The sequence below is a fragment of the Anolis carolinensis genome, chromosome 3, assembly GCF_035594765.1.
Source record: "Anolis carolinensis isolate JA03-04 chromosome 3, rAnoCar3.1.pri, whole genome shotgun sequence".
Classification (NCBI taxonomy): domain Eukaryota; kingdom Metazoa; phylum Chordata; class Lepidosauria; order Squamata; family Dactyloidae; genus Anolis; species Anolis carolinensis.
Genome location: NC_085843.1, coordinates 238,228,097 through 238,255,629, shown reverse-complemented (window position 1 = coordinate 238,255,629; position 27,533 = coordinate 238,228,097). Strand labels below are relative to the sequence as shown.

General features: G+C 39.6%; 3 protein-coding genes across 5 annotated transcripts in view; 1 reads left to right on the top strand and 2 right to left on the bottom strand.

Moving 5' to 3' along the window:
• armc8 (armadillo repeat containing 8) overlaps positions 1-3,410 on the top strand; it is a 68,915-nt gene extending 65,505 nt beyond the window's left edge. For all 3 annotated transcript variants that reach the window (XM_008106425.3, XM_008106424.3, XM_062976458.1), the window contains one exon: positions 1,365-3,410. In XM_008106425.3, coding sequence (XP_008104632.1) covers positions 1,365-1,398 — 34 coding nt within the window. In that variant the 3' untranslated portion in view covers positions 1,399-3,410. The remainder of the gene's footprint in view (positions 1-1,364) is intronic.
• A 1,048-nt stretch (positions 3,411-4,458) lies between these two features.
• agxt (alanine--glyoxylate aminotransferase) lies at positions 4,459-16,206 on the bottom strand. Its single transcript, XM_008106426.3, has 11 exons — positions 15,520-16,206; positions 14,698-14,890; positions 12,738-12,802; positions 12,049-12,149; positions 10,148-10,218; positions 9,948-10,032; positions 9,149-9,244; positions 7,892-7,961; positions 7,164-7,259; positions 5,998-6,126; positions 4,459-5,606 (listed from the first exon to the last, which is right to left on the bottom strand). The coding sequence occupies exons 1-11, from the start codon at positions 15,766-15,768 to the stop codon at positions 5,499-5,501; spliced, it is 1,263 nt and encodes a 420-aa protein (XP_008104633.2). The 5' UTR covers positions 15,769-16,206; the 3' UTR covers positions 4,459-5,498.
• A 2,853-nt stretch (positions 16,207-19,059) lies between these two features.
• Positions 19,060-27,533, bottom strand: part of LOC100559647 (allantoinase, mitochondrial) — a 29,515-nt gene continuing 21,041 nt past the window's right edge. Inside the window, exons 9-12 of the mRNA XM_008106529.2 lie at positions 27,142-27,280; positions 26,679-26,851; positions 20,875-20,907; positions 19,060-19,775 (exon numbers count right to left, since the gene is read on the bottom strand). Of these exons, the coding sequence (XP_008104736.2) occupies positions 19,614-19,775; positions 20,875-20,907; positions 26,679-26,851; positions 27,142-27,280 (507 nt within the window). The 3' untranslated portion in view covers positions 19,060-19,613. The remainder of the gene's footprint in view (positions 19,776-20,874; positions 20,908-26,678; positions 26,852-27,141; positions 27,281-27,533) is intronic.

The following is a 27,533-nucleotide window of genomic DNA, read 5'->3' as shown; positions in this document are numbered from 1 at the left end:
ACCAAAGAGGAGCCACCACTATATTTCTGCCTTTAAAAATGCTAGAAGCAATGCTGTGGTGGAGAGTGTCGAAATCCTTTTGCCAATCTGTCCAGAGAAGGGGATGGTTCCCTTATTTTGATAAGAAGTAATACTATACCTTAACTTGTATTTAAAAATGAACTATATCCCTCTCTGAATAGAGTGACAAAAGGCCTTTTTGGTGGGGAAATGGCAGCAGCCTTGCAAGTGCTTTCATCTCATTGAAGAAGAGATCCAAGGAGCCCTGTGCTCAGCTCCAATTTTTTTTCCTCAATTTATCCATGGCTCATACCAAAATCCATAACACTATCTAACACAATATTTGTTCTTGGGTTATAAATGTCATTTCCTAAGTGGTTCTGTCACAAAACATGAAAAAGTTTATTAAACCTTTTAGCTCATTTTGCTGTAGTTTTTCAATTAATATTTCATTGGGTCTCAAACAATTCAACATAGTCTGTGGCAGCCACAAAACCAAAGTTTCTGGAGGATAACAACTACTTTCAAAGTACAGCAGAGTCTCACTTATCCAACATAAACGGGCCGGCAGAATGTTGGATAAGCGAATATGTTGGATAATAAGGAGGGATTAAGGAAAAGCCTATTAAACATCAAATTAGGGTATGATTTTACAAATTAAGAACCAAAACATCATGTTATACAACAAATTTGACAGAAAAAATAGTTCAATACGCAGTAATGCTATGTAGTAATGACTGTATTTACGAATTTAGCACCAAAAAATCACGATGTATTGAAAACATTGACTACAAAATGCGTTGGATAATCCAGAACGTTGGATAAGTGAGACTCTACTGTACCACACAATTAAACAGGAAATAACACTTTCAAACCAGGAACTGATTTTTTTTCAAATTTTGATACATAGTGTAATTGGACCCCTTCCAAATATGCCCTCGACTTATACATGAGGTGGGCTTTTATACAAGTATATGTAGGTATATTCCAGCTGAATAATACTGAACTGAAATGTCCATATGCTTTTCACAGACCGTTACACCTAAACCTGAACCTAATTCTAGAACTGTGTGTATATCCTTGCTTGAATTAGTAAGGACAGGGATGTGAAAGAACTAATTAAATGGGAATATGTTGGTTCTTCAGTTATTCTTGACTTTTATTTCAAAAATAAGACTTGCTGTAGAAACTATTAACTGCTTTAGTTTTTCAGACAGTCTATTAGGGAAATTAGGACAAATGTTACCTAATTTTATATGAGAGCTTGCATACTCAGCTTTTACTATTTCAGTCTTCTGTCTGTATCCTGTCACTGGCTTGTGTCTTCTCAGTAGTTGACCATTATTTTGTTGTTTTTGTTACAGGGCAAAGACAGCACTCCAGCAGTATCTTGCATGATCAAAGACAAGTTGGACTTTTTGTACAACTCTCAAAGCTATATAATAAGGAATAACAGGAAATAGCCGCACCTAATTCCTTATCTTTTGCACAAGGCACCTTGGGCTGCATTCTCTCAGGTGCAGGGAGCTGCTTGGCAGGAGCAGTTTAAGCGATCAGGTCTCCAATGCACTTGAGGACTTTATTGAGGTAGTTCTGTTACTCAGAGGACTGTTCTGGGATAATATTTTTCCTGAGCTACCTGAACTTTACTAGAACAATCAGTGATCTTTTCCTTTGGGCCTACAATTTTCTGCTTCTTCCACAGCCAGTGTAAGGCTGTGTGTTTGGGTGGGTGTGATACCTCAGAGCTTTTGTTTTCTTTGTGTTTTTTCTACAGATTTTCAAGGATTAACCATTCTTTGCTGTATGGAAACTTTAAAGAATTATATACGATTTGAATTGAAAATGTTATTTAAAAACAGTTTTGTCCCATGGAATTTATTTTGATCAGATGAATGTTTTTAAGTAAAAAATATGCATTTGTTAAACCTCAGCTTAATGTACATGTACTTCTTCTTTTGAAATGAAATGATACCTACATGACAGGTAGCACATGTAATGTGACTCAGCTGGCCTCCTACTGCCACGTGTTACTAGTGCCAGCTCCCTGGATTTGGGACGGAGAAGCTGAATGAACCCAAGATGGAGCAGAGCCTTCTTACATTGACTTTTATATGATACCAAGGTTGAACTTGTGGGAATCATACTTGCTGTGCTTTTCCAGCAAGAGAAGTATAGTTCCAGTGCCACTGCTGCCTCAGAGAAATTGCATGTTTTCAAACTCTGCATTGTTCTTACATGACTTGAATCTTTGATGGATTGTTCGAAGTTTGTTTTTTAAAAAAGGCCACTGCTGTTAGGAACCACGTAGGAGTAATTGTCAGAAGAGAGCCCCATCAAAGGTCTGGGTGCAAATGAGACTCCGGATTCTATCTTGGAAAACAAAAGATAATTTGAGAAGTGTATGGTAGTGGGACTAAACATCTCTCTGGAGCAGAAGAGAGCAAGATTTATATGAGGTTTTAATTCTGCAAAATGTTGTTAACCAGTCAGGTTGTCTGTGGATTTGACCCTATAAATGTTTGCATTGAAGGATGGGTGCCTGTCAGAGGTTGACTGTCTTATTTAACTCACCAGCTTTTGGTCATCCCAAACTTTTATTTATAATGAATGAATGGATATTCACATGCCTAGGCATATTACATTGATTGCATCAAAGCAAAAGTTAGAGCCTTTGGCTGGAACTGTTCGTGAGCTGGAGGGAGATGGCAAAATAAAACCAGAGATTTTATATAAAGTTTTAATGTATTTTACTCTGAAAGGCAAGTAATAGTGATTCAGGGATAGTAGTAAGTGATGTCATTTCTCAGTGTCATTGCTACAAGCTTTTGGGGTTGGGCTTCTGCGGGTCTGCACACTGTGCCCACCTGCTAACTTTAGTACCTCAGAAATAAAGCCTTAGTCAAGTCGTCTAAGTGATTGTAGCCTTAATAATACTGAGAAAAATCACTTCCTTGTCAGATTTGTCCAAATCCACTCCCAGGAGAAGGGGTGGGTTGAGGGGAGGGCTTTCTTGGCCTGGTTGCTGCTTTTGCACTCTGGATTTTTTCAACACATGCACTTCCAATGTTGTTGTGTCTCCATCACCCATATGCATATCCATTTTCTTAAAAATATAGATATGCCTAAAACTGTGTCAAATACAGCTGAGATGTGCAAATTTTCACCTTCACACTTAAATGGTTGCTTTTCAGGAGAGTGGTCCTATATGTTAAAGAAGGATATTAACTATGCTAAGACAATCTGGGTAATGTTGGGGAAAATGGTTGGTGAAATATTAGGATGGTAGGTGATAATGAAGTGGCATTTTGCACTCAGTGAAGCATTGTGAATACTTTTTTGATGTTGCTATAAATATGTACAAATAGAAAAACACTGTAAATAAAAAAGACCTTTTACTGGATAACATATTTAAAATGGCTTGACCACATTGATATTTTATTCCACTTTCTTCTTTGTGATTGCACCATAACTATTCAGAAGTTTAGGGAAGGCAGTATATTATTCAGATCTGTGGATTATATCTTGTTAGTCCCAGATAACATCTTATTCTAAAGAGGACTAGCTTTATCTCCTGTGATGCCTTTACAATGCTGTGATGATTGCAGTTGCAAAACTCTTGGAGCTGCCAAAATCTGGTAAATGCTTGATTTTTCTTTTCCAAATGTTTTATCTATGTTCTTATGATTGTTGCGAAGGAGTCACCTAGATTGTCACTCTGTTCTGGAATCGGAGTGTCTACTATAGGTTTGCAAGGAAACTATTTTCAGTTTCTGATCCATACATCACATAGCAGTCTGTGCTCATAGCAGTCACATTTCAGGCAGAGAACAAAAGGTGGAAAGAACCTGTTGATGATAGGGATTTAAAACCATTGATTTGCTATTAATGCTATCAGCATTTGGCTTCACCTAGCGAAGGAGGCAGTGCAGATTGAAATAAAAATTAGGTGATGCGCTGTGGCTCCCAGTTTTGGACCTCCAAGTATTTGAGACTTCAGCCCCCAAAAGCCCACCAGCTTGGCCAACAGTCAATAATTCTGGGAGTTGAAATTCAAAACGATTGGAGGACCAAAGGTTGGGAACCACTAGTTTAGAATACTACATTTGACCTGTGGGTCCTGGCCCCAAATGGGATCTCTCTATTTCAGTGTTGGGGTCATGTAAAAAATTCTGAATGTCACCTATTGGCTGTTGCAGACATTCCTACAACTCCGACATGCAGTGTTTACAGTCTACACTGCAATGGATGCTTCAGCACTACTTCATAAAAATAAAAATTAGCCCACTTATCAAGTCTTGCAAATTCTGATTTATTACTAATGTACTATAATATTCCATATCCCTGAGTCGTAATTCAAATTATTTGCTTGAGATCTTTTGTTCTCATAGGAAAATAACATGTATTTCAGCAAAATAATTTCCTCCAAAAATTCAAGATGTAAAAATGCAAAAGAAAAACTTTCATGCTGCTTTATTATTCTTTCCGACAAGGTTTCCACATGTTTCAGCCAGTGGCAGATATTTTTTTCATCTCTAGTTTGCTGTGTGATGCTGGAGTGAATATATCTTGCTCACCGATGCTGCCTAGAATCAAAAGTAGTGAGAACAAGATTCGAGCTGTAGTTGGGAAAGTTTTAAAGTGTTTCTGCGAAACTATACTCGTGACCTTTCATACATACGTTCTATGAAAACTATATACAAGCTCATATGCTTTTGCCAGTGTAGACATTTGATAAAGAATAATATTGAAAACCTGAAATACTTTCAATATTCCTTGCTAGTGTAATGAAACAAGAGGGAAAACGCAATAAATATTCGAGCCTTGAAGGAACTGGAGAATAGTCTCTGTAGACTGAATAGGCTTTGTCTTTCTTCCCTTATCATCACTATGCAACTTGGGAAAATTCAACTGTTAATATAGTGAAGCAACTGGGTTCTACCCAACGAATTGCAACAACTAGCTACACACTTAAACTTGAGGAAATAACTTGCATTAGTTGTTGTGCAAGCAATAACAAGCAAGCAAACTTTATTCCTGTGTCAATTTTAATCTAGTTAAAGGCACCAGATCACATCAAATCTAGTAAGTTACGCAAGATCAACTCTAGTTATTTCCTGGATGGAAGACTGCCAACAAATCTCAGAATACATTTCAAAACAAGGAACTGGCAGAACCATATCTTAAGTATTCCTTGCCATTAAATTTACAGATTTAAGTCAACAAATGTATTAAAGAAATATACATAGTCACACAGATATTTTGGAATGCAGAAAAATCATTGAGAAAGTGAATGTATAGTAATACATCTGGTTACTCCACAGGATTCCCCGCTTTCCTGTCAATATACGTAGGTTCTTCTATGTTTCAGACTTCCAATGCCCAATCCAGTGTGAAAAATGAAAGGCTAAAGTAATTGGGCCATACTATACTAAGCACATTTGAAAGGAGAGGCAAAAACAGGACAGAAGTAAATTTCTCTGAGTTGGTGCAGGAGGTCATAACTTGTTCTTGAGACAATGCTGGAGGGCATCCTCCAGGGCATGAAGGACTCTGTCAACGTTAAATTTAGTAGAGTTGTAACCCATCAGTCCTATTCGAAGAACCTGATGACATGAAAAGGTAAAAATAACAGAATATTAAATATTTCATAAACACTCTTGGAAAGCCTGGAGCAGCTCTTCTAATTTATATCTCTAAATGGTAATGACTTCATTTATTTACACTTATAAATAAGACCACAGAGTGAATAATCTCTGTTAATACGTACTTGATTCAGTAGGAAGGCTAGGATTTGTATGTTCTGAATATGCATATTTTAGACAGAAAACATCAGGGAGAAAGCTATTATAAACTGGTTAGCTTTTTATGAACGGGATGAATATTTAACCCTCACCAGGCTTAATAGTAATGTTAAGATAGTTTGGAGGTTTTCTGCTGGTGTGTTGGTAGCTAGACGGTATGTGTTATTTTTTGTTACCATGAGCCAGTATCTACCTTGCCTGCTGAAGGACCCAGGCCTCCTGAGACTTCGATCCCATGATTTTTCATTGTATATTCAGTTATTTCTTTCCAGTTGTATCCTTCAGGTACAAAGACTGTGTTGACTGTTGGGAGCCTTGCATTCTGCAAAATAGAAAGGAGTGGGTTGGAGCATCTCTTGTGCTTTCTGGATTTGTGTACAATTCTTCATCTCAGAGTTTCTCAAACTGCTCCTCCAGATGTTTTGGACTTCAACCCCCACAATTCCTAACAGCTGGTAAACTGGCTAGGATTTTTGGGAGCTGAAATCCAAATACCTGGAGGAGCACAGTTTGAGAAACACTGCTTTTAGTTCTCAAAAAAATTCAGGAAGCTATAAAAATCCCCCCTCCTGCTATTCTTCATGCTGGGGCAGAAGCCTGTTTGTTCAGCTATCTGTTCATCAGTTTGACTTTAAGGCTAGACCTGCACTGAAAAGTTAAAAGTTTATTCCAAATACCACGTACACACATTTTTTACTTAGTATAACCCAAGTATAGAAGGAATGTAAAAACCCTGTTCACCAGAACTGAAAGTGGCACAAACTACTTTCAAACTACTTTCTATTTTAGATACATTGTTTTCAGTCTTTATTTATTTATTTCCATCATTTCTATCCTGCCCTTCTCACCTGAAGGGACTCAGGGCAACTTACAAATCTGGCAGAATTCGATGCCAATACACAACAATACAAAAGAATAAAACATAAGCAGTTAAAACAGATTTAAAACAATACAAAATACTTGAGCCATCCATCCACAGAACCTTGTACATAAACCTTAGTCCAGACTGAGTCGAAGCCAACAAAATTTATTCTTTGAACACTTGCTCGCATTGCCAGGTCTTCACTTTCTTTCTAAAACTCAAAAGGGATGGAGCCTGCCGGATGTCACTAGGGAGTGAGTTCCACAGCCTTAACAGACTGATGTTGATGGGAACCAAGGGTCTGTAGCCTGGCTGATTATTTTTTCTCCATCTTATGGAAATTACATTTATTTCCTTTTCTCTCCCATTTTCACAACTTAACCTTAAATACCTTCTGTAAGAGGCAACACATACTGTATATACATTATATATCTTGCTCATTGTATTGATAATTAGTAAGATTTACATTCTGCATTCATTGTTATAGTAAGTCTTACCAAATCTTTCACAAAGAGCTTGAAGCCTAATTTCTGTAGCCCTGAACACAAATACAGGCTATTCTCCTTATGAAGCTTCCACGAATTTTCTAGTCCCTATGTAGGAAACAAAAATATATATATTTATTTATTTTCCACAATATATGTTTCTAGTATGTAGTAGTTACATAATGGGTAAACATTTTAATCTTTTGAGATGCCTGGTTTGAGCTTGCGATAGTGATAGGTGTTACCATCTGATTGACATCCAGATCACAAAAAGTAAAGCAAGCAGAACATCTTGTTTACCCATCTCTGACTAAGACCTAAAGTAGAAAGTGAACTTAAGCATCAAGTCTTATGTTGTTTCCATTTCTTATTCATTTTATTTATTGCACTTACATGCCACCTTTTTTCAGAGTGGAACCAAAGGCCGCTTCAAATCAGTTGAAATATTTACAATAAAAATTAGAAGCAATAAAAAGCACATAAATATTGTAAAATATTTTTAGAAACATACACAAATTATAAAAGAATAAAATATCCCCCTAAAAAAGCTGTCCTGATTACATCTTAGAGATGAATTAAAGAAATATACCATTTTGTACCTTCATAAATAAGTGCTACACTACAAAGTTGCTCTAAAATTTCCAAAGAATAACACTGATTCTGTACACATCATTTCTTTCATTTACCACACCTCATGCACCCAGTCAGCCTGAAAGACATATGCTCTAGTGGCAACTGACCGTTTCTGCAAGAATTGCTAAGGCTTCTCGCAGACAAAAGAATGTGTTGATTGGAGCAGTATGATGATATCTGTAAAATAACATGCAGTAGATAAAGCCAATACATAGACCAAGTAATAATTTGTATTGTAATCCACATTATTTATTTATTTACAGTATTTATATTCCACCTTTTCTTACCCCGAAGAGGACCCATGGCGGATCACAGAATACATATACCGGTATGTCAAACATTCAATGCCATTATACACAGACAGGACAGACAACAGATGGAAGTATATAGGCATCTCCCATCTTCAGCGTCCTGGAGGTTGTGCTCGATTCTGGCTACAGGGGGGTGCTATCGCTCCATCCTCAATGTCGAAGAGCCCTGTTCAGAGACTTCCTCTTTTTTTTGACCCCAGGTATTTTTCTGATATTTCCTTATGGTGCCATTAAAATACCTCCCCACTTAAGCGGTACCCATTTATCTACTCACCGCTTTTTTTCAATTGCTAGGTGGGCAGTGAGCTGGGCTGAATCTCAGGCACTCACCCACAACCCAGGCTTCAAACTGCCAACCTTTCAATTGGTAAGATCTATTGCAGCTGGTGGTTAACCTGCTCTGCTAAAGCCCAGCCCTTTACATATACATTATAGATTGTGATATAATAATTAATTATGGACATGCCTTCCATTCCTTTGAGTCAGATAACGCAGCAGTGAAGAATTCAACTATTTTGCAAAAATCCATAAAGCTGAAAATCCATATTGCACAACATACGTGTGTCAGATCGTTCCATGGCACAAATGTGATGTTCTATTGCATAGGTTTGTATATTTAAAGCAAAGTGACTTTGAAGGCTGCACCCAAGAACAGAAAGAATGGTTGGGGTTAATAAACCCTTCCCTTTCCTGCCAATGTCAATTCAAAGTGTTTCTCTTTTGTGGTGGAAAGATGTCTGTTAGTAGGATTTTGTATCAGACCTTTTATTTTGAATAAATAGCAGTGCAGTTATACAGGTGAATAATAGCATGCAAAAGGAAGAGGGATCGGCCAAGGACAAGATGAATGGATGGTATCCTTGAAGTGACTGGCTTGACCGTGAAGGAACTTGGTCGGCTGACACAGAGCTCTGGTGTGGGCTGGTCCATGAGGTTACAAAGAGTTGGAAGTGACTGAACGAATAAACAACAATAATAGTGTGCAATCAATTTCCGAACAATCACGTTATTTTCCAGAGGAGAAGTCAGAAAAATATTATCGTAAGTTCTTACTTTCTTGGGTGGCCATCACAGCCCCAGTATTTAGTCAGCTCTTCCATGTCCAAATAGAAGGAGACTGGCTTTGTCTTCCTGGCATAAATCTTCTTCCTGATAAAATGAATGGCAAAGATTGAGCACTTCAGGAAATTAAACAGTTCTTCCATTACAATAAGGCTAAAACCTTATTCAAACAGGCTTTTAAAGAAAGGATAAGTCAGAGGGTGCTGTGGTTTTTAGCTTTGTATATGTTTTAATGGATTTTAACCATTTTTTAAAATACTGTTATGTTTAATTCTGTTAATATTTGCTTATTTGTATATTTTACACTGCTTTGAGTCTCCTTCGGGAGAGATAAAATGGGGTATAAGGTAAAGGTAAAGGTTTTCCCGACATTAAGTCTAGTTGTGTCCGACTCTAGCGGTTGGCGCTCATCTCCATTTCTAAGCCAAAGAGTCAGCATTGTGCGTAGACACCTCCAATGCCATGTGGCTGACATGACTGCATGGAGCGCTGTTACCTTCCTGCCAGAGCAGTACCTATTGATCTACTCACATTTGCATGTTTTTGAACTGCTAGGTTGGCAGAAGTTGGGGCTAACAGTAGGAGCTCCCCCCGCTCCCCCAGATTCAAATCCCAGTATTCGAAGAGCCAAGTAAGTCAGCAAGTTCAGCAGTTCAACGGTTTAACCTGCTGTGCTACCGGGGGCTCCAAAAATGTGGTATAAATAAACAGAATATCAACAACAGCAACAGCATGAAGGCACTGCAAATACTCTGAAAATGAGATACCTCATAAGCAAACACTGACTTACCTGGCTCTTTCACTGAAAGAAATGGGACAAGCACCTGGAGGTGCACTTAAGACCTTCTGGGAACCCGAGTAGAGAATGTCAATTCCTGTGTGTTCAATAAGAGCAAAACTTTGTTAAGAGTTCTGTCACTTGACAGAAATAGGAAACGATAGGAATGAAAAAAAGTGACAAATCTTCAATTTACAATAATGATTGCTCACCTTGTTGGTCCATGAGGATTGGAGCTCCACCTAGTGATGCCACAGCATCTATCAATAGTAAGCAATTATACCTAAAGCACAAAATAAAAATAAGGGGCAGAAACTTAGAATGCACTCCCAAGATACACTTGCTTGAGAGTGAGCATCATGAGGGATACGTGTTATATGTAGAGATGCAAGTTAGGTTCATAGGAATTCTTTCACAATACCCTCCAATATATGTTGCATTTAAATTTTTATTTAAGTTTAAAAAATGTTTTAAACTTAAATAAATAGTTTAAAATAGTGTACACAGCAATAGTGGGAAAACATAAATTGCTTAAGCAAAGAGTGAAGAGAGCGAAGAGAGGGAGAGAGACTAAAGCAAGAAAAACACACAGAGAAAAACAAAAACATTTTTTAAAAAGGAAAAAAAGATGTGAATTGTGATGACTTCCCATCCTCCATTCAAGAGTTATTTTTCCGTTGTTTTGTCTCTTAAACAGATTCCAGCTTTCCTTTAATTTCTTAGTCCCTCAGGCGCAAGACAAGTCTATTGTTAGAATATCACCATTTTTTTGAGTAAAGTCTTTAAAACCTGACCTCTAATATAATTTTTAATCATAGCAATGTGTATATGCTTCACACCTGCATAATGGAAGTCTACCTTCAATTCATTTTGGGGTGAACTATTTAAAATAACATTTCCTAGATTTTTTTAAAAAATGTATATATGTATGTATGTATTAATATTTATTTATTTATTTATTTATTTACAGTATTTATATTCCTCCCTTCTCACCCCGAAGGGGACTCAGGGCGGATCACATTATACACACATAGGGCAAACATTCAATGCCCATAAACACATCAAACAGAGACCGAGACAGATAGACGCAGAGGCAATTTAACTTCTCCTGAGGGGATGTTCGATTCTGGCCACAGGGGGGAGCAGCTGCTTCATCATCCACTCTGACGGCACTTCCTTATTCCAGGTCGTAAATTAGTTAAACTTGCCTCCCCACTTTTTTTTTATAAGTGGTACCTTATTTCCTACTTGATAGATGCAACTATCTTTCGGGTTGCTAGGTCAGCAACGAGCAGGTTTTTTTTTTTTTTTAATTGATGGGTGCTCACCCCGCCACGGGCTGGCCTCGAACTCATGACCTCATGGTCAGAGTGATTTATTGCAGCTGCTCAACAGCCTGCGCCACAGCCTGGCCCCTTCATGACAGCAAAGCCACTTAGAGGGAGATATTTGGAGAAATAGCTGAAAGCAGAAATGTTTTATAATACTTATAAATAATATGGAGCTTAAAATTGGTCAACAGCTCCCATGTCTAACTAGCTTCATTTCAGACTTGTTACCTGACTGCTTTGTGTTTCTCAGCCAAAACAAAACAACCTTTGAACACTATGTAATATGTAGTTTGAGCCTTAGCAGTATAAAATTGTTGATGATATTTTTATTGGATTCTGTTAATTTTGCATTTATTTTCATCTGTCACTTAACTTTTGCAGGCTATATTGGTCCCTAAATCTAACAAGGCTCTCCTCCACTCATGTTCTGCAGAACTGTTGTCATGAAACACCTGTCTATGAGCCAGCATTTAACAAACTTCATTCTTCCTTGGTTGTGGGTTCTATTTAATTGAAACATAGCACATTTGTCTGGTAAATTTTTAGCTCATTGGTCTTTTGCACCCATATGTTAATTCATTACATATTCCTTGGCATGCGGTGCCCAATTTCCCTGCTGTTTTGGGCGGGGGGTGGGGGGGTGGAGGAGAACATCCAACTGTAGCACCTTTGTCAAAGTTATTCCCATGGGACATCCATCAATCTTATCTATTAGGTAAATGATGTTGGAACCTTCTCCATGACCTTGCTAACCCGTGACCCATCTCTATGACCCTACTGACCTGTGACAGAGATTACCAAGGCCATCCAGTGGCTGCATCACTCCTGTGGATGATTCTCCATGTGTGATGAAGAACAAAACAGGAGCATGTTGCAACAAAGCCTATGATAGGAATAGGAAAGAAGAATCATATAAGAACAAAACAGATTGAACCTTATCACATTGGAACATACTCCATTTTGGAGACTCTTTGAACATGATTCCAAATGGGTCCAACAACAACAACAACAACAACAACAACAACAACACATGTTTTTAATATTCTGCTTTATCTCCCCAGAGGGACTCAGAGTGGATTACAGTACAAATATAAGGCAAACATTCAATGCCTTTACACATCAACGACATAAAATACACGTACACAGACAAAGGTAAAGGCCTTCCCCTTTTTCATCTCAAGGGTATGGAGGTGATGCTCAACTCTGGCTCTTGTTCCATTTTCCATACCGAGGAGCCTCTTGTCCATAGACATCTCCGATCATATTTTGCCAGCATGTCTGCATGAGGTGTCCTTTTACCCTCCCGCCAAGACGGGAGGCATACTAATATAAATGGATTATATCTCAATATGGTAAGGTGTGTTCTAAATTTCCAAGGATAGAATGGTTCTAGCCACCACCACAAGAGGAAAAAAGGGAAGTCTACTCTGAAAACACTATACTTTCAACATGCTTTGACTACTCAACTCACCTTCTCTATTTCTTCCAAAGTAAAATGCTCTCCAGGTTCTTTTACCAGCTGATATACTTCAGCTCCTAAAAGGCAATTAATAAAAAAGTATGTTTCTAGGACATCAGAACAAAAAAAAAAGTCCATTATTTGAAGGAGGAGGATAAGAGTAGCTCAGTAATAGTAGCAAAAGTTCTTCAGGCAGAAAGTCCCAGATGGACTAAAGATGTAGCTCAGTATTCTGCAGCTTCCTCTGTCTCCAATTATAAAACCATAGAAATGGATCCATATTCCCGGGTGATGGTGCAGATCACAGTCAATGTTTGAAAGACACCAGCTTTTTGTTTGAAATGAGTCATGTATTAACTTGACTACAGAGTAGTAGACTGTCAAAGTCCAGTCACATTCCATGGGAATCTTGAGTATAATTTGATTAAACATTGGTCAGGAATTAAGCATTATTAAAACCAATTTTATTTACTGAAATAAATATATGCTATATCTCAAATAGGATCAAAGTAGAATCAGGCCTTTGATCTACATCCGTTTTTCCCAACCCGGGGTCCCCAGATGTTTTTTGCCTTCAACTCCCAGAAATCCTAACAGCTGATAGACTAGCTGGGATTTCTGGGAGTTGTAGGCCAAATACATCTGAGGACACCAGGTTGAGAACCACTGATCTACAGGGATCAATATTTGCTCCTCCAACTAGCAGAGGCTCTCTAGGATTTCAAACAGAATTTTTCCCAGCCTTATTTAGGAGCACTAGAAATTGGAACTGGGAACTTTTGCATCATCATCATCACCACCACCATCATCATATACCTAGGAGACTGCATGCAAAGTATGCAGTGCTTTAGTGCTGACCTACAGCAGGAGTAGTAGCAGTCATGGTTACTGAGGAATAGTGATGGCAGGGTCTTGCACTCAAAACTACAAGTGGGTTGCTGTTAGTTTTCCAGGCTATATGACCATGTTCCATGTTCTGGAACATGGCCATACAGCCCGGAAACCTCAAGCAACCCAGTGGTGCTGGCCATGTAAGCCTTCGACAAAACTACAAATGCTGGGATATTTTAAAAACACATTTGTTACAGCCCACTTTGTGAAATAAAATAAGTGCTGCCCTTTGTTATACACAAAGGAAATAAACAATGCTATGCAACTCTGGCATGGGAGATAAGAAGGTTTTAACCTAACTGATTGATTGGCAGATTGATTGATTGATTGATTGATTGATTGATTGATTGAATGTCTATCCTACCTTCCTTTTTAGCCATACTGGGAATTGTAGTTTCACATATCTGGAAGGAACTAAGTGGAGAATGCTTTTGCACTTTATGTCACATTAACTTCATTAGTCTTTAAAATGCTAAATAAATTTGAATTGTCTTAAATAATAATGATCGCAAGGTCAGCATTAGGAAGCCAAGCTATCCAAATCCTTTATATTATTGCATTAACAATACAGAGCTCAAACTGAGTAATGCTGCAGGGAGGTAATCCTTTTCATAACTTGTGTGATAAAACATGTACATTCTAAGCATGTCTAGTAAAAATTATATTTCACTGAATTCAATTAGCCTTAATCCTGGATGACTGGATATAGGATTGTAGCTACAGTTGCTCCTTGCACTAAAAATGAGCCTGGTTTAGATAGTAATAACAAAGGCACTATTTTGTAGAAAAGCTTAGGCTTTCAAAGTGTTTAATAGGGGAATGGGCAAACTGATCTGTTGGCCCCGTGCTGCTCTTGGGACCCCAAAATGCAGCCCATGAAGCCTCCGAGAGTCTCCAAATTTCACCACTGAAAAACAAAGCAGTTCTGCCTCTTCAAGCCTCCCCCTACAAACCTTGAAAAAAATTAGAAAAAGTCTTTAAACTTTTGAAACCAGAAAAGTCATCATGTCCCTTCCATTCATATCTGGTGTGCTAGGTGCATTGAGTGTCCTGCCACAGCAAAAATATCCAAAATACATACCAAGCCTCTTGGCAATATCAGTTGCTCGTTCACCCCAGTATCCATTCACACCTATCAATACTTTGTCTCCTTCTTCCACCACGTTCAGGAGGGCTGCTTCCATGGCACAATGACCTGTGCCACTGACAGCAAGCGTGAGGGGATTCTGTGTCTGGAAGGCATACTGGATTCCCACCTTGATCTCATCCATAATCTAAGGACAATAGAGAAGACAATTCCTAAAACTAGGAAACATCAGCACAGATGTCCCATATTCTAGATTATCTGCAGAAGTGATATGCCTCCATTTTAGATTATACTTGTATTTCCAATAAATCTGAGATAAACCACAAAACAATTATTCCAGGCAATCAAACAATATTTCTCATTTGAAAGAAAGGAAAGAAATTCAGGAAAGACTATGTCCACAACTGTAGTAGATCATATACATTTAAAAGAGTTAATTCTTCAAAGATTAACAAAAGACCTAGTGAATTAAGACAAGATAAAAGTTTGCAGCTCATTTGGGTACAGTGGAATCATATTGCCATTCCAGAGGATCAAACAGTCCCATTCAAGAGTAAGGACTAAACCCACCCAAAGTGAAGACACTTACTCAACTTTCTTCTGATTTAATAAATAGACTGGTTAAAAATGGCAGTGTTCAGTCAAGAGTTGTAATGGGATTTTTTTTTAAGGAACCAAAAAATAACAACAAATGAACAGCTCAAGGAAAATTAAATAGAGGGCTAGAGTTATGGCTCAAGGCAGGATAACAACAAGATGAAGGATGATATGCCAGTTTTTAGTTACAAGTGCTATGAGTTGGATTCTAATACTTACCTCAATCATTTCTTTGTGGATATGTCCTATTAGCTGCCGACCACCTGCAGACAAGACTCGCGGTGGGGAATTGGAAGGTCCAGGACCCATTAAAAGCCTCTCAGGGACAAACATGGGTCGTAGCAGAGGTGCAGGGGGGGCCACCTGAAGTTTTTGAGAAGACATGGTGCGGCAACTCTGAGCTGAAAGCAAAGGCAGGCAAACACGAGCCCAGCTGGTTGTCTGTTGCACTAGGAAAACACTGCACATCGCTGACCTTAAATAGAGGGTCAGGAAAAAGCAAACAGATCTTAGATATGATAAAGGCTGGAGCACCTCCCTCTCCTACAAAAAAATATCCCAGTGTTTCAGAGCCTATTTTGTTCCGTTATTGGCCTCCTCAAGCTTTTGTTCATATGATTTAGCAGCAGCCGTAGCATATAACTTCCAAGCAAGTTATTCCTCTGTTTTCTTTCTGAACAGTTCTATTTTCTCAATGTTTTTGCCTTCCTTGCCTGAGCATTCTGCACCTGTTAGGAGCTGAAAAATTAAATGTCATTCAAAGAGACTTCTGGAGTGATTTTGCCCATATCTTTTGCTCAATTTTGAGATTAATCTGTTGTTGCTTCCCTCGAAACTTCATCCCAGGGAGAATCAGAATCACTGGACTCTTCTAAAATCTGCTGGTATCGTAAATCACAAGACATTGAAAAAATGTGGATCTTGCTCTTAAACTGTAACTTTTCAGTCCTGAGCTGTTAATGTAATCTCTGTTAATAGTTTGCCAGGAACAGCCATTTAAAATTTTACATTAGTTAACAAGTAGCCATATGCATTTATTTTCCCCTGCTTCAGCAATACGCTTTTATGACTGATATAGATCGGCAAACTGACCCTCTTCACATCAATATAGATTGTTATTCTTTATTCGTTCAGTCGCTTCTGAATCTCATGGACTAGCCCATGCCAGAGCTCCCTGTCGGCCCCAGCTCCTTCAAGGTCAAGCCAGTCACTTCAAGGATGCCATCCATCCATCTAGCCTTTTTCCTTTTTCCTTCCATTTTCCCCAGCATCATTCTCTTCTCCAAGCTTGCCTGTCTTCTCATTATGTGGCCAAAGGACTTAATCTTTACCTCTAATATCCTTCCTTCCAGTGAGCAGCCGGGCATTATTTCCTGGAGGATGGACTGGTTGGATCTTCTTGCGGCCCAAGCCACTCTCAGAATTTTCCTCCAAGGGCACAGTTCAAAAACATCTATCTTCCTTCTCTCAGCCTTTCTTATGGTCCAGCTCTCGTATCCATAGGTTACTACAGGGAATATCATTGCTTTAACTATGCGGACCTTCGTTGCCCATATGATGTCTCTACTCTGTCTCCTGAATGACAGTTGAAATGTATCTATTTCTTTTCTCCTCTGTTTCTGCTCTCATTGTGATTGCTTATGCAGAATTGATATTTTGCAGCTTCGTGCCTTTCTCTTCAGACTTTCTACTTTTACATCTTTGTGTGTGCTGTGTGTATTAAACTTCTCTCTGCTTGTGTCAGGAGAGATGTGTGACTGAAGATTTTCCCCTCTCTTTTGAACCCTAGAGATTGAATTAGAGTAGCTCAGACCCAGTTATTTACTATTAAGAAATGTAGTTATTCTTTTTGTAAATAAATCTTTTGTAATTTTAAAGATTGAACTCTGGATCTTTGCCTCCTAAGCTCTAAATTCTTTACAGCCACATGGCACTTCACACTCTGCTTGCTGTGAGCTCAATGTTCAACTAGAATTATCCTGTTTTTGTATTTTGGATGCTCTGCTGTATTTTTGGGTAGTTTTCCCTAACAAAAAATCCTAACACCCTCCTTGTGGGGATTTGTAAAAGGCACCATGATGTTATGGGTTGACTGGAAAGGCATGTGTCGGCAGCTGATTGGCTAAGCCAGCCAGGAGCCAACATTACGATTGACTACTGTCTCTGGCTTGCTGCTAAGAGAAACAGTTTTAACTGCCATTTCGCCTCGGAGAGTGAAGAGAGCGCTGACTAGAACCCGTCAGGAAGGAAATGGCTGCCAACTCTCTGAAGCCTGATTATTTCTAAGGCAAATTATGCATATTTAAAGACTTATTACTTGTTACACAAACCTGAGTGACACTTTATTATACTGCAGGGTATATTTTGGTTCAGAAACAGTGGTAAAGCTTCTATTTATTTACATCTACAAACCCCAACACTCCTCACACCTGGTTTAATCCTTAACTATGTGGTGCCTAACTGAGAGAGAGGAAGCACAGAGAAATGGACATAATCATTCATAGAAAACAAAGGAGAAATAGATTTTCATAGGTTTATTAATACCTAATGCCTTCTAGCAAAATGTTTTTTTTTTGGGTCATGACATTTCTGAATCAAATTCAATTTCATTTGAAGAAGGAAGTCATTTTTTAAAATAGTTTTAATTTCAATACATGTTTCTGAGAAACCTTTTCTCATTTTGCTGTTTCATATAGTGTTTTCATTCATTGCTTTTTAAAATTGGAATGGAACCAATGGGAATAAGTCATTTTATGTACAAGTGAGTAACTGGAACTGGCCAAAGTGAGGAGATGATTTGCCCTTCCCATAATTTTCTATGGAGTGCCTCCGCACCACTTTCAGGAAGCTACTGCATGTCAGACCACACCTTTGACTCTGAGCATCCTCCTTTTTACTGGTACAAAATTTAATTGTATTTTAGATATTAACCTCTCTCGGTTTTGTTTGTTTGTTTAGCATTCATTTGCTTTATGAATTCTTGCCAGCTCACAACAGTTATGTCCAAATGCTCTCTCAGAATGTGTGCTGCAGTACGACACAAGCAAATGAAAACACTGCCTTTCTGTTTAATTACATTTACTCTGTTTACATGGATTTCCATAGGAGAAAACAAATGACTCAGTGGGGTTTTTTTTTTTTGCTTGTCTGCAGCAGAGCTAAACTTCACATATGTTAAATTATGAAAAAAGAGCAGTTTGCGTAAGTTTTACTGAAATGCAATTTACATTGTCTGAGGAAGGAATTTGAATGTGACGCTATCTCATAAAGAATATGTGAAAAGTATTGAAGATGCACACGATTAAAGCTAGATATATCCTGATTGGGAAACCAAACTGAACATGAGTCATCAGAAATATCTGTCTTTGTCTAATTTCTCATGTTGTAACAACCAGGGCTGAAATACCATAAAGGTAGCTTTTGATCTTGAAAGCTAGATCTTGTTTGATCTTGAAAGCTAATTAGGGTCAGCTCTAAACAGTATTTGGATATGAGACTGCCAAAGAATGGTGGGTGCTATACGCAAAGCCTCCTCTGTGCGTCTTCTTTGCCTTAGAAAACCCTAAGAAATTAATGGGATCATCATATTCACTTGAAGGCATGCACACAACCATTGTGAAACAATACATACTGGCAACTCAATCATAGCTTGAATTATTGTCTGTTTTGCCATGAGTCCTATGTCACAGTAAAGCAGGTAAGCTGACAGGGAATTAACAAAATAAATATTTTGAAATGAAGCAGCAGCAACAAATCCCATTGATGGTTGACATCTTTATTAGCATCAGTCAATCACCCAAGCTTCTAGGCAGCAAGGAATGCAAATTTTTCCCTCTAATTATATACACATGAATACGTCCCCATCCCCTATTCCATTATTATATGGTGTTGTTGTCTTCATTTTAGTGATGGTGATGATGATGATAATGAATATAATGTTTATGTTTATTTATACCACGCTTTATCTCCCCAAAGGGGACTCAAAGCAGCTTAACATAAAAGCATTGGTATCCAATTAAAAAATATAAACATAGTCGAGGGGCAGCCACTGAGAAGGAAGGCCCGTTCTCTCATTCCTACCAACCGAACTTGAGATGGAGGTGGGACTGACAGAAGGGCTTCTCCTGATTCAACAGTTGTTGGGCAGGGGGATCAGAACTTTCTGTTACTCAATTTGTTGAGTCGTTGCTTTTTAATATTGCTTCTCCCCCGTTTTCTCTCGAGCCATCATTATAGTTCATCTTATCTTTCCTTCTAGATTTGTTCATTGCACTTTGATGTGGCTAGTGCATTTGTTATTTTCTGTCTCTCCATTAATAGTATGGAGATGGGTTTTTTGTGGGCATCTGTCTCTCAGACACAAGCAGCTCTCCTTGTGCCTTGGTTGCAAATTTTCCATCCATATAAACCAGCCTGCCACGTACAAGGGTTGCAAAGACCTTGCCACAAAGCTGGAAACCCAAGTATGGAGTCAGCTAGATTTGGGAAGAAAAACAAAGAAATTATTAATAACAAGAATGTAAAATCTAGAGTCTTCAGCCATGTATGTTATTGTTCTGGTCCACCCCTAGGTGCCTTCAAACATTGTAGCAACAGGAAAAGAGCCAGAGTGAGCAACGTGATTAAATAAAGTGAACCATCTGAAGCCTGATGAGACGTTTCATTCACTCACCTTTCCAAGTTGTACCTGTTTGAAAAATATTAATTTTCAAAGAACTACCTGCCAGCCTATTGATGGGTACTTCCGTATGTGATCTCCCACCTGGTGTGGTTTGTACATCATTAGGCATGTGCACAAGAGTACATCTGTGAAAGTCCTAGCTTAACTTCTTTGTTGACTCCTACCACTAACCTCAGAGCCACTTCAAGACACTAGTCATTTCATGGTTCATTCCAAGACCGAATAGCTTCAAAATACCGGATTAGGGGAATACAAAGAAATCTGAAAAGCTTGGACCATCTTGCATGTTTTATTTGTTAATTTTATTCCAATAAGAAAAGTGACAAACGGAGGTGAATTAACTAATCTATTGGCTGGCATCCTGTTGAGGTCATCTGTCGGGGGTGCTTTGAATGCGATTTCCTGCTTCTTAGCAGGGGGTTGGACTGGATGGCCCATGAGGTCTCTTCCAACTCTACTATTCTATGATTCTATGATTCTATGATTCATCACCCTGGAATAATTCAAAGTTCTGTTGCAGTAAATTCAAGGTTATGTCAGCAGTTTTACTTGTTACATGCTTATGGAAGGAAATATTTAGTTCCTTCTTACACATGTATTATCTTATTCACCTTCAGTAGAATAGCATGGTGAGCAATTCTCCATGACCCATCTCAGGCACTAGAACAACTAGCTGAAATGACTATTAGAATGTCACCTGAATCATCACCATTATTCTGCACCAATGTTGATACCATGACAAAAATGGACATATTTACCTAGCAGTAAAGTCTACCCTAAAAAGAGTCCAAGGGATTGTGATTTGTACAGTACGTTACAGCAAACTGTCTGCAGTTGGGGAAGGAACTGTAATATCATTGGGATAATGTAGAGAACATGAATTTTTCCCATACCTTACACTTGTGATGAATTATGTCTTTCTTCACCTGAGAGAGAGAAGGAAATAGAAAAAGGCTCTGTTACACTCATACATATTCATTTTGTAAAGACTGCAGTTTAAATATTATTACCAACCAGATATTCTTACCTCAATGCTGTTATTACAAAGAACAGGAATACTTAAACTAGATCTACTTGAGCAGATTATGAGACATGGGCCAAAATTTGAGTGAGGAGACATAGTGTAAAATATAACCAATCAGAACTATACCTTGTCTCCCCCTAACACAAGGTTAAACTTTCTTTCTTGTGGCCAGTGGAAAGCTGAAGGCACCAAAGCAATGTGTGGCTATGTACCTATTCTTAGATGTATAAAAATGTCATTCTCCAGAAGACCATCAAGTCAATGGTTTAAGTCAATGATTTCACTGATCTGTGTTTAGCTACAGGCATATAATCTGATGCTTCTCGGCCACCCCTCATTCTCCAAAAGTTACTAAATGGTCATAGGAAGGCAGCATGAAATGGTTGGGTCTTATGATGGTTGGGATCATTACATGAAAGAGGTAATGAATTTCCTCTCTGCAGTGACCAAAACCAACACATACCAAGGTTATGCTGGTGTATGTCATTAAGTGGAAAGCCAATCATGATCTTATCATGAATCACAAAACCTCAAAGTTGCACAGAGACAGTCAGCTGAAAAATAAGTCTTTCAAGGCTACTTTCTTGCTAAAAACATAGATGGAATTTAAAAGTGTCACAATTATGAGTCCCAGTTTTGGGGAAAGTGCTATATAAAAATAGAGACGATGACGATGTGCTGAATCAACTGTTCTGCTATTATTTTATACTGGAATCTTTTAAGAGCAGATACTTCTGTTCACCTTCTATATATATAAAAGGGTAATGAAATTTCGGCCTAGGACAAAACAACAAAACTACACATCCCAGAAACACTAAACTTGGCAGCACAACCCCTCATCCATGCCTCTACGTTCATACAACAAAAATAAAATAAAAATAAAATCCTAATTAGAGGGAGAGGAATAATTGTTTTTATCCAATTGCTGCCAGTTAGAAGGCTAAGCTACACATCTTGTGGAGGACCACAGTTTCTTAGATACCACTCAGTGGACCACCCTGGATCAATGCGCAGGGGATAGCCCTGACGGGGACAGTGCATCACCACAGTCACACTTATGTAATCATGCAAATGCTCCATCCCCAATCATAGACCAGGAGCAACAGGAACATCCTTGGGAGAGTAATGGGCTCTCGGATGTATCTCAATGGATTGTCATTGATGAATGCACTGGGGATGTTGAGGAGGAGGACAACACTTTACACCTACATGATTCACTTCAACAGGAACACTCTTCAGGGGACATACACACTGTCTTGCACAAAAGGGACCCTGTCAATCCTCAAAGGAAACAGGTCTTGGTAGTAGGTGACTCCCTCCTTAGAGGAACGGAAGCCATCATTTCCAGACCGGATGGGATGGCTCGAGAAACATGCTGCCTCCCGGGGGCAAAAATACACCATATCACTCAGAGGCTCAGCAGGCTCCTAAAGCCCCATCACCCTCCCCACCTTATGTTGATTCATGTAGGTACCAATGACACCGCTAGGCATACTTTTCAAAAGATCACAAATGATTTTCGAGCTCTGGGAACAAAGCTAAAACTGTATAATGTACATGTGATCTTTTCATCCCTCCTCCCTGTTGTAGGACACGGCTCTACAAGGGCCGGAAAAATAGTACAGGTCAATAACTGGCTCAGAAAATGGTGTCAAGAGGAGCATTTTGGCTTCCTTGACCATGGTCTACTCTTCCAAGAGGATGGACTACTGGCAAGCGATGGGGTGCATCTCACACAAGTAGGAAAACATCTTTTTGCACACAGACTCACAAACCTCATCAGGCGCACTTTAAACTAGATCCACTGGGGGAGGGGAACAACAGCCTGGCGAACACTATATTACCCACAACCACAGGGAACCGCCGAAAGGCTAAACGGAGGGCTGCACAAACACAGCAAGGACCAAGTACAGACAGCACAATAATCCCAAATAAACAGTTCGAGGGGAGGTCACAGGGGCTTACATGTCTTTACACTAATGCTCAGAGCATGGGAAATAAGCAAGACGAACTCCAACTCCTAGCACAGCACCACACATACGATGTCATAGGCATCACTGAAACCTGGTGGGATGACTCCCATCACTGGAATTTAACCATTGAGGGCTATAACCTCTTTCACAGAAATAGAACAAAGGGGAGAGGAGGGGGAGTAGCTTTATATGTCAAAAACAGTTACGTTGCAGAAGAAATGCAAGACTGTAATCCGGGAAACCAGCTTGAAAGCATCTGGATAAGAATCAAGGGAACCGGGACTCAAAAAGATCTTGTCGTGGGTGTCTACTACAGACCTCCGAGTCAGGATGAAGGACTTGATGAAGCCTTCTGTCAACAGCTGACCAAACAGGCACAAAGAAGAGATATAGTAGTCATGGGTGATTTCAATTATCCCGATATCTGCTGGAAAACAAACTCAGCCAAGAGTACAAAGTCCAACAAATTCCTCACTTGCCTTGCAGATAATTTTATGGTCCAGAAGGTAGAAGAGGCAACAAGGGGATCAGCAACTCTTGATCTAATCTTAACAAATGTGGAAGACCTGATCAATACAGTTGAAGTGGTTGGATCCTTAGGGGCAAGTGACCATGTGCTCCTGCAGTTTGCAATACAAAGGAATGCTGAAACTAAGACAAGTCAAACACGCATTCTGGACTTTAAGAGAGCTGACTTCCAAAAAATGAAGGAATTACTGAGCGGCATTCCATGGACGCCGATATTAAAAAACAAGGGAGTTAAGGATGGATGGGAGTTTTTCAAAAGTGAAATACTCAAGGCGCAAATGCAAACAGTGCCAACAAAGAAGAAAAATAAGACAAGTGCAAAGAAGCCAGAATGGATGTCCAAAGAACATCTAACTGAGCTAAAGCTCAAAAGTGACATGCACAAGAAGTGGAAAAGGGGAGAAATCACCAAAGAAGAATTCAAACGTATAGCCAACACCTGTAGGGAAAAGGTTCGCAAGGCTAAAGCGCAAAATGAGCTCAGGCTTGCCAGGGACATAAAAAACAACAAAAAAGGCTTTTTTGCTTACGTTGGTAGAAAAAGGAAAAAAAAGGAGGCAATAGGGCCATTGCAAGGAGAAGATGGGGTGATGGCGACAGGGGACAGGGAAAAGGCAGAACTACTTAATGCCTTCTTTGCCTCGGTCTTCTCAGAAAAAGAAAGCCATCTTCAACCTCAGCAACACGGAATGGACGAAGGATTGGGGGAAATCCAACCCCAAATAGGGAAACAAGTTGTCCAGGAACACTTGGGCTCTCTAAACGAATTCAAGTCCCCAGGGCCAGATCAGCTACACCCAAGAGTACTGAAGGAACTAGTGGAAGTTATTTCAGAACCACTGGCAATTATCTTCGAGAGTTCTTGGAGAACGGGAGAAGTCCCAGCAGATTGGAGGAGGGCGAATGTGGTCCCTATCTTCAAGAAGGGAAAAAAGAACGACCCAAACAATTACTGTCCGGTCAGCCTCACATCCATACCAGGCAAAATTCTGGAAAAGATCATTAAGGAAGTGGTCTGCGAACACTTAGAAACAAATGCGGTCATTGCTAATAGTCAACACGGATTTACCAAAAACAAGTCATGCCAGACTAATTTGATCTCTTTTTTCGATAGAGTTACGAGTTGGGTCGATACAGGGAATGCTGTGGATGTAGCGTACCTGGATTTCAGTAAGGCCTTCGACAAAGTCCCCCACGACCTTCTGGCAAACAAACTAGTAAAATGTGGGCTAGACAAAACTACGGTTAGGTGGATCTGTAATTGGCTAAGCGAATGAACCCAAAGGGTGCTCACCAATGCGTCGTCTTCATCATGGAAAGAAGTGACAAGTGGAGTGCCGCAGGGCTCCGTCCTGGGCCCGGTTCTGTTCAACATCTTTATTAACGACTTAGACGAAGGGTTAGAAGGCACGATCATCAAGTTTGCAGACGACACAAAACTGGGAGGGATAGCTAACACTCCAGAAGACAGGAGCAGAATTCAAAACGATCTTGACAGACTAGAGAGATGGGCCAAAACTAACAAAATGAAGTTCAACAGGGACAAATGCAAGATACTTCACTTCGGCAGAAAAAATGGAAATCAAAGATACAGAATGGGGGACGCCTGGCTTGACAGCAGTGTGTGCGAAAAAGACCTTGGAGTCCTCGTGGACAACAAGTTAAACATGAGCCAACAATGTGATGCGGCTGCTAAAAAAGCCAATGGGATTCTGGCCTGCATCAATAGGGGAATAGCGTCTAGATCCAGGGAAGTTATGCTCCCCCTCTATTCTGCCTTGGTCAGACCACACCTGGAATACTGTGTCCAATTTTGGGCACCACAGTTGAAGGGAGATGTTGACAAGCTGGAAAGCGTCCAGAGGAGGGCGACTAAAATGATTAAGGGTCTGGAGAACAAGCCCTATGAGGAGCGGCTTAAAGAGCTGGGCATGTTTAGCCTACAGAAGAGAAGGCTGAGAGGAGACATGATAGCCATGTACAAATACATGAAGGGAAGTCATAGGGAAGAGGGAGCAAGCTTGTTTTCTGCTGCCCTGCAGACTAGGACACGGAACAATGGCTTCAAACTACAGGAAAGGAGATTCCACCTGAACATCAGGAAGAACTTCCTCACTGTGAGAGCTGTTCGACAGTGGAACTCTCTCCCCGGGGCCGTGGTGGAGGCTCCTTCCTTGGAGGCTTTTAAGCAGAGGCTGGATGGCCATCTGTCGGGGGTGCTTTGAATGCGATTTCCTGCTTCTTAGCAGGGGGTTGGACTAGATGGCCCATGTGGTCTCTTCCAACTCTACTATTCTATGATTCTATGATTCTAAGCTCCGCCCACTTGGTCTCCTAGCAACCCACGCAGTCCAGGGGACAGGCAGAGTTAGGCCTCACTTAGGCCTCTTCCACACTGCCTATAGAATACAGATTATCAGATTTTAACTGGATTATATGGCAGTGTAGATTCAAGGCCCTTCCACACAGCTATATAACCCATTTATAATCTTATATTATCTGCTTTGAACTGGATTATCTTGAGTCCACACTGCCATATACTCCAGTTCAGTATGGATTTTAAACAGCTTTGTCGAAGGGGCCTCACATAATCCCGTTCTAAGCAGATAATATAAGATTATAAATATAATATGTAGTAATTACTGTGGTATAATAATACAGAATAATCTAATTTCTAAAACCAGGACAGTAAATAAAGAGCAACACTCTGAAAACAGGGGAAACAATCAGGGCCAGATAATATAATATCTGGCAGGAAGGTAACTGCGCTCCATGCAGTCTGCCAGTGGCCACATGACCTTGGAGGTGTCTACGGACAACGCCGGCTCTTCAGCTTAGAAATGGAGATGAGCACCAACCCCCAGAGTCAGACACAACTGGACTTAATGTCAGGGGAAAACATTTATCCTTTACCTTAACTACCACCAATTCCTCAATACTTTCTTTCCCATACCACCATACTTCGCCACAGCAACGCGTGGCCGGGTACAGCTAGTCTACCATAAATCTTTAATTTTCCCTCTGGCATAATATAACTTCCTTGATTTCTATAGTAAATAATTGTTTGTTCCTTCTGACCATTTGTTTTGCTTAACTACTGTATATCATGCTCTTATTCTGTGTTAGACCCCAAAGATGAATCTCAATCAAACCAAACAATATTTATCATTACCTCAAACTCCTTTTCAGGATCCCAGATCACCAGGTCTGCATCCATCCCTGGTCTAAGTGAACCTTTGCGATCCTCCAGTTTGCTCAGAATGGCAGGATTCTTGCACAACACTTGCACCAAATTATGGAACGAGAATCCTCTGCATTTTGCAGAGGTCCAGAAGAGAGGGAGGCCTATGTGATTTGCAGTTGCAATTAGAAAAGGAAGATACTGTCAAAGCCTGACTATTCATGACACATTATCACAGATAATCACTTGGCACAGACCTGGGAAAGGTCTGTAAGAATGGGGAAGTGGTTTTACCAACTGAAACTGGCCATAAAATGTATGGCAAGCTTCAGCAAGGCTGATCTCCCACATCCTGGAAAAAAACAGATCAAAAAAGTTTGTTTCCACGATAGGTTTTTAATTGAAGAGGTTAAACAGAAAGTGATGACGATGATGGTGCACATAAACTTCTTACCAAGTTGTAATGAAGCAATCCCTGCTTGAGCCTTGAGGAAATCGCCGTTGTTCTGTTCTTTCGAGTCTCGGAAACAAGGAACATGAGCGGAGACAGACATATCTATTTGTCCTACTTGCAAGGCTGCCCACAACTGCTCCTGGAGTCATGGGGGGGGGGGAGGGAGAAGGGATTGTATGTAAGGGATTGTATTTATACTTTATGCTTCAGATGACACAACTGAACTATTTGTTAGTCTGGACTAAGTAATGAAAGTTTCTGAAAGCAGAAGTAATTCACTGGGCTTACTTCACACTAATATTCTTGAGTTCTGATACGAGATTCCGCAACTGTCTCGTCTCAATTGCAGCTCCTCATTGTCTTTACAAGGCAAAAAGGAGTAAGTATGAAGA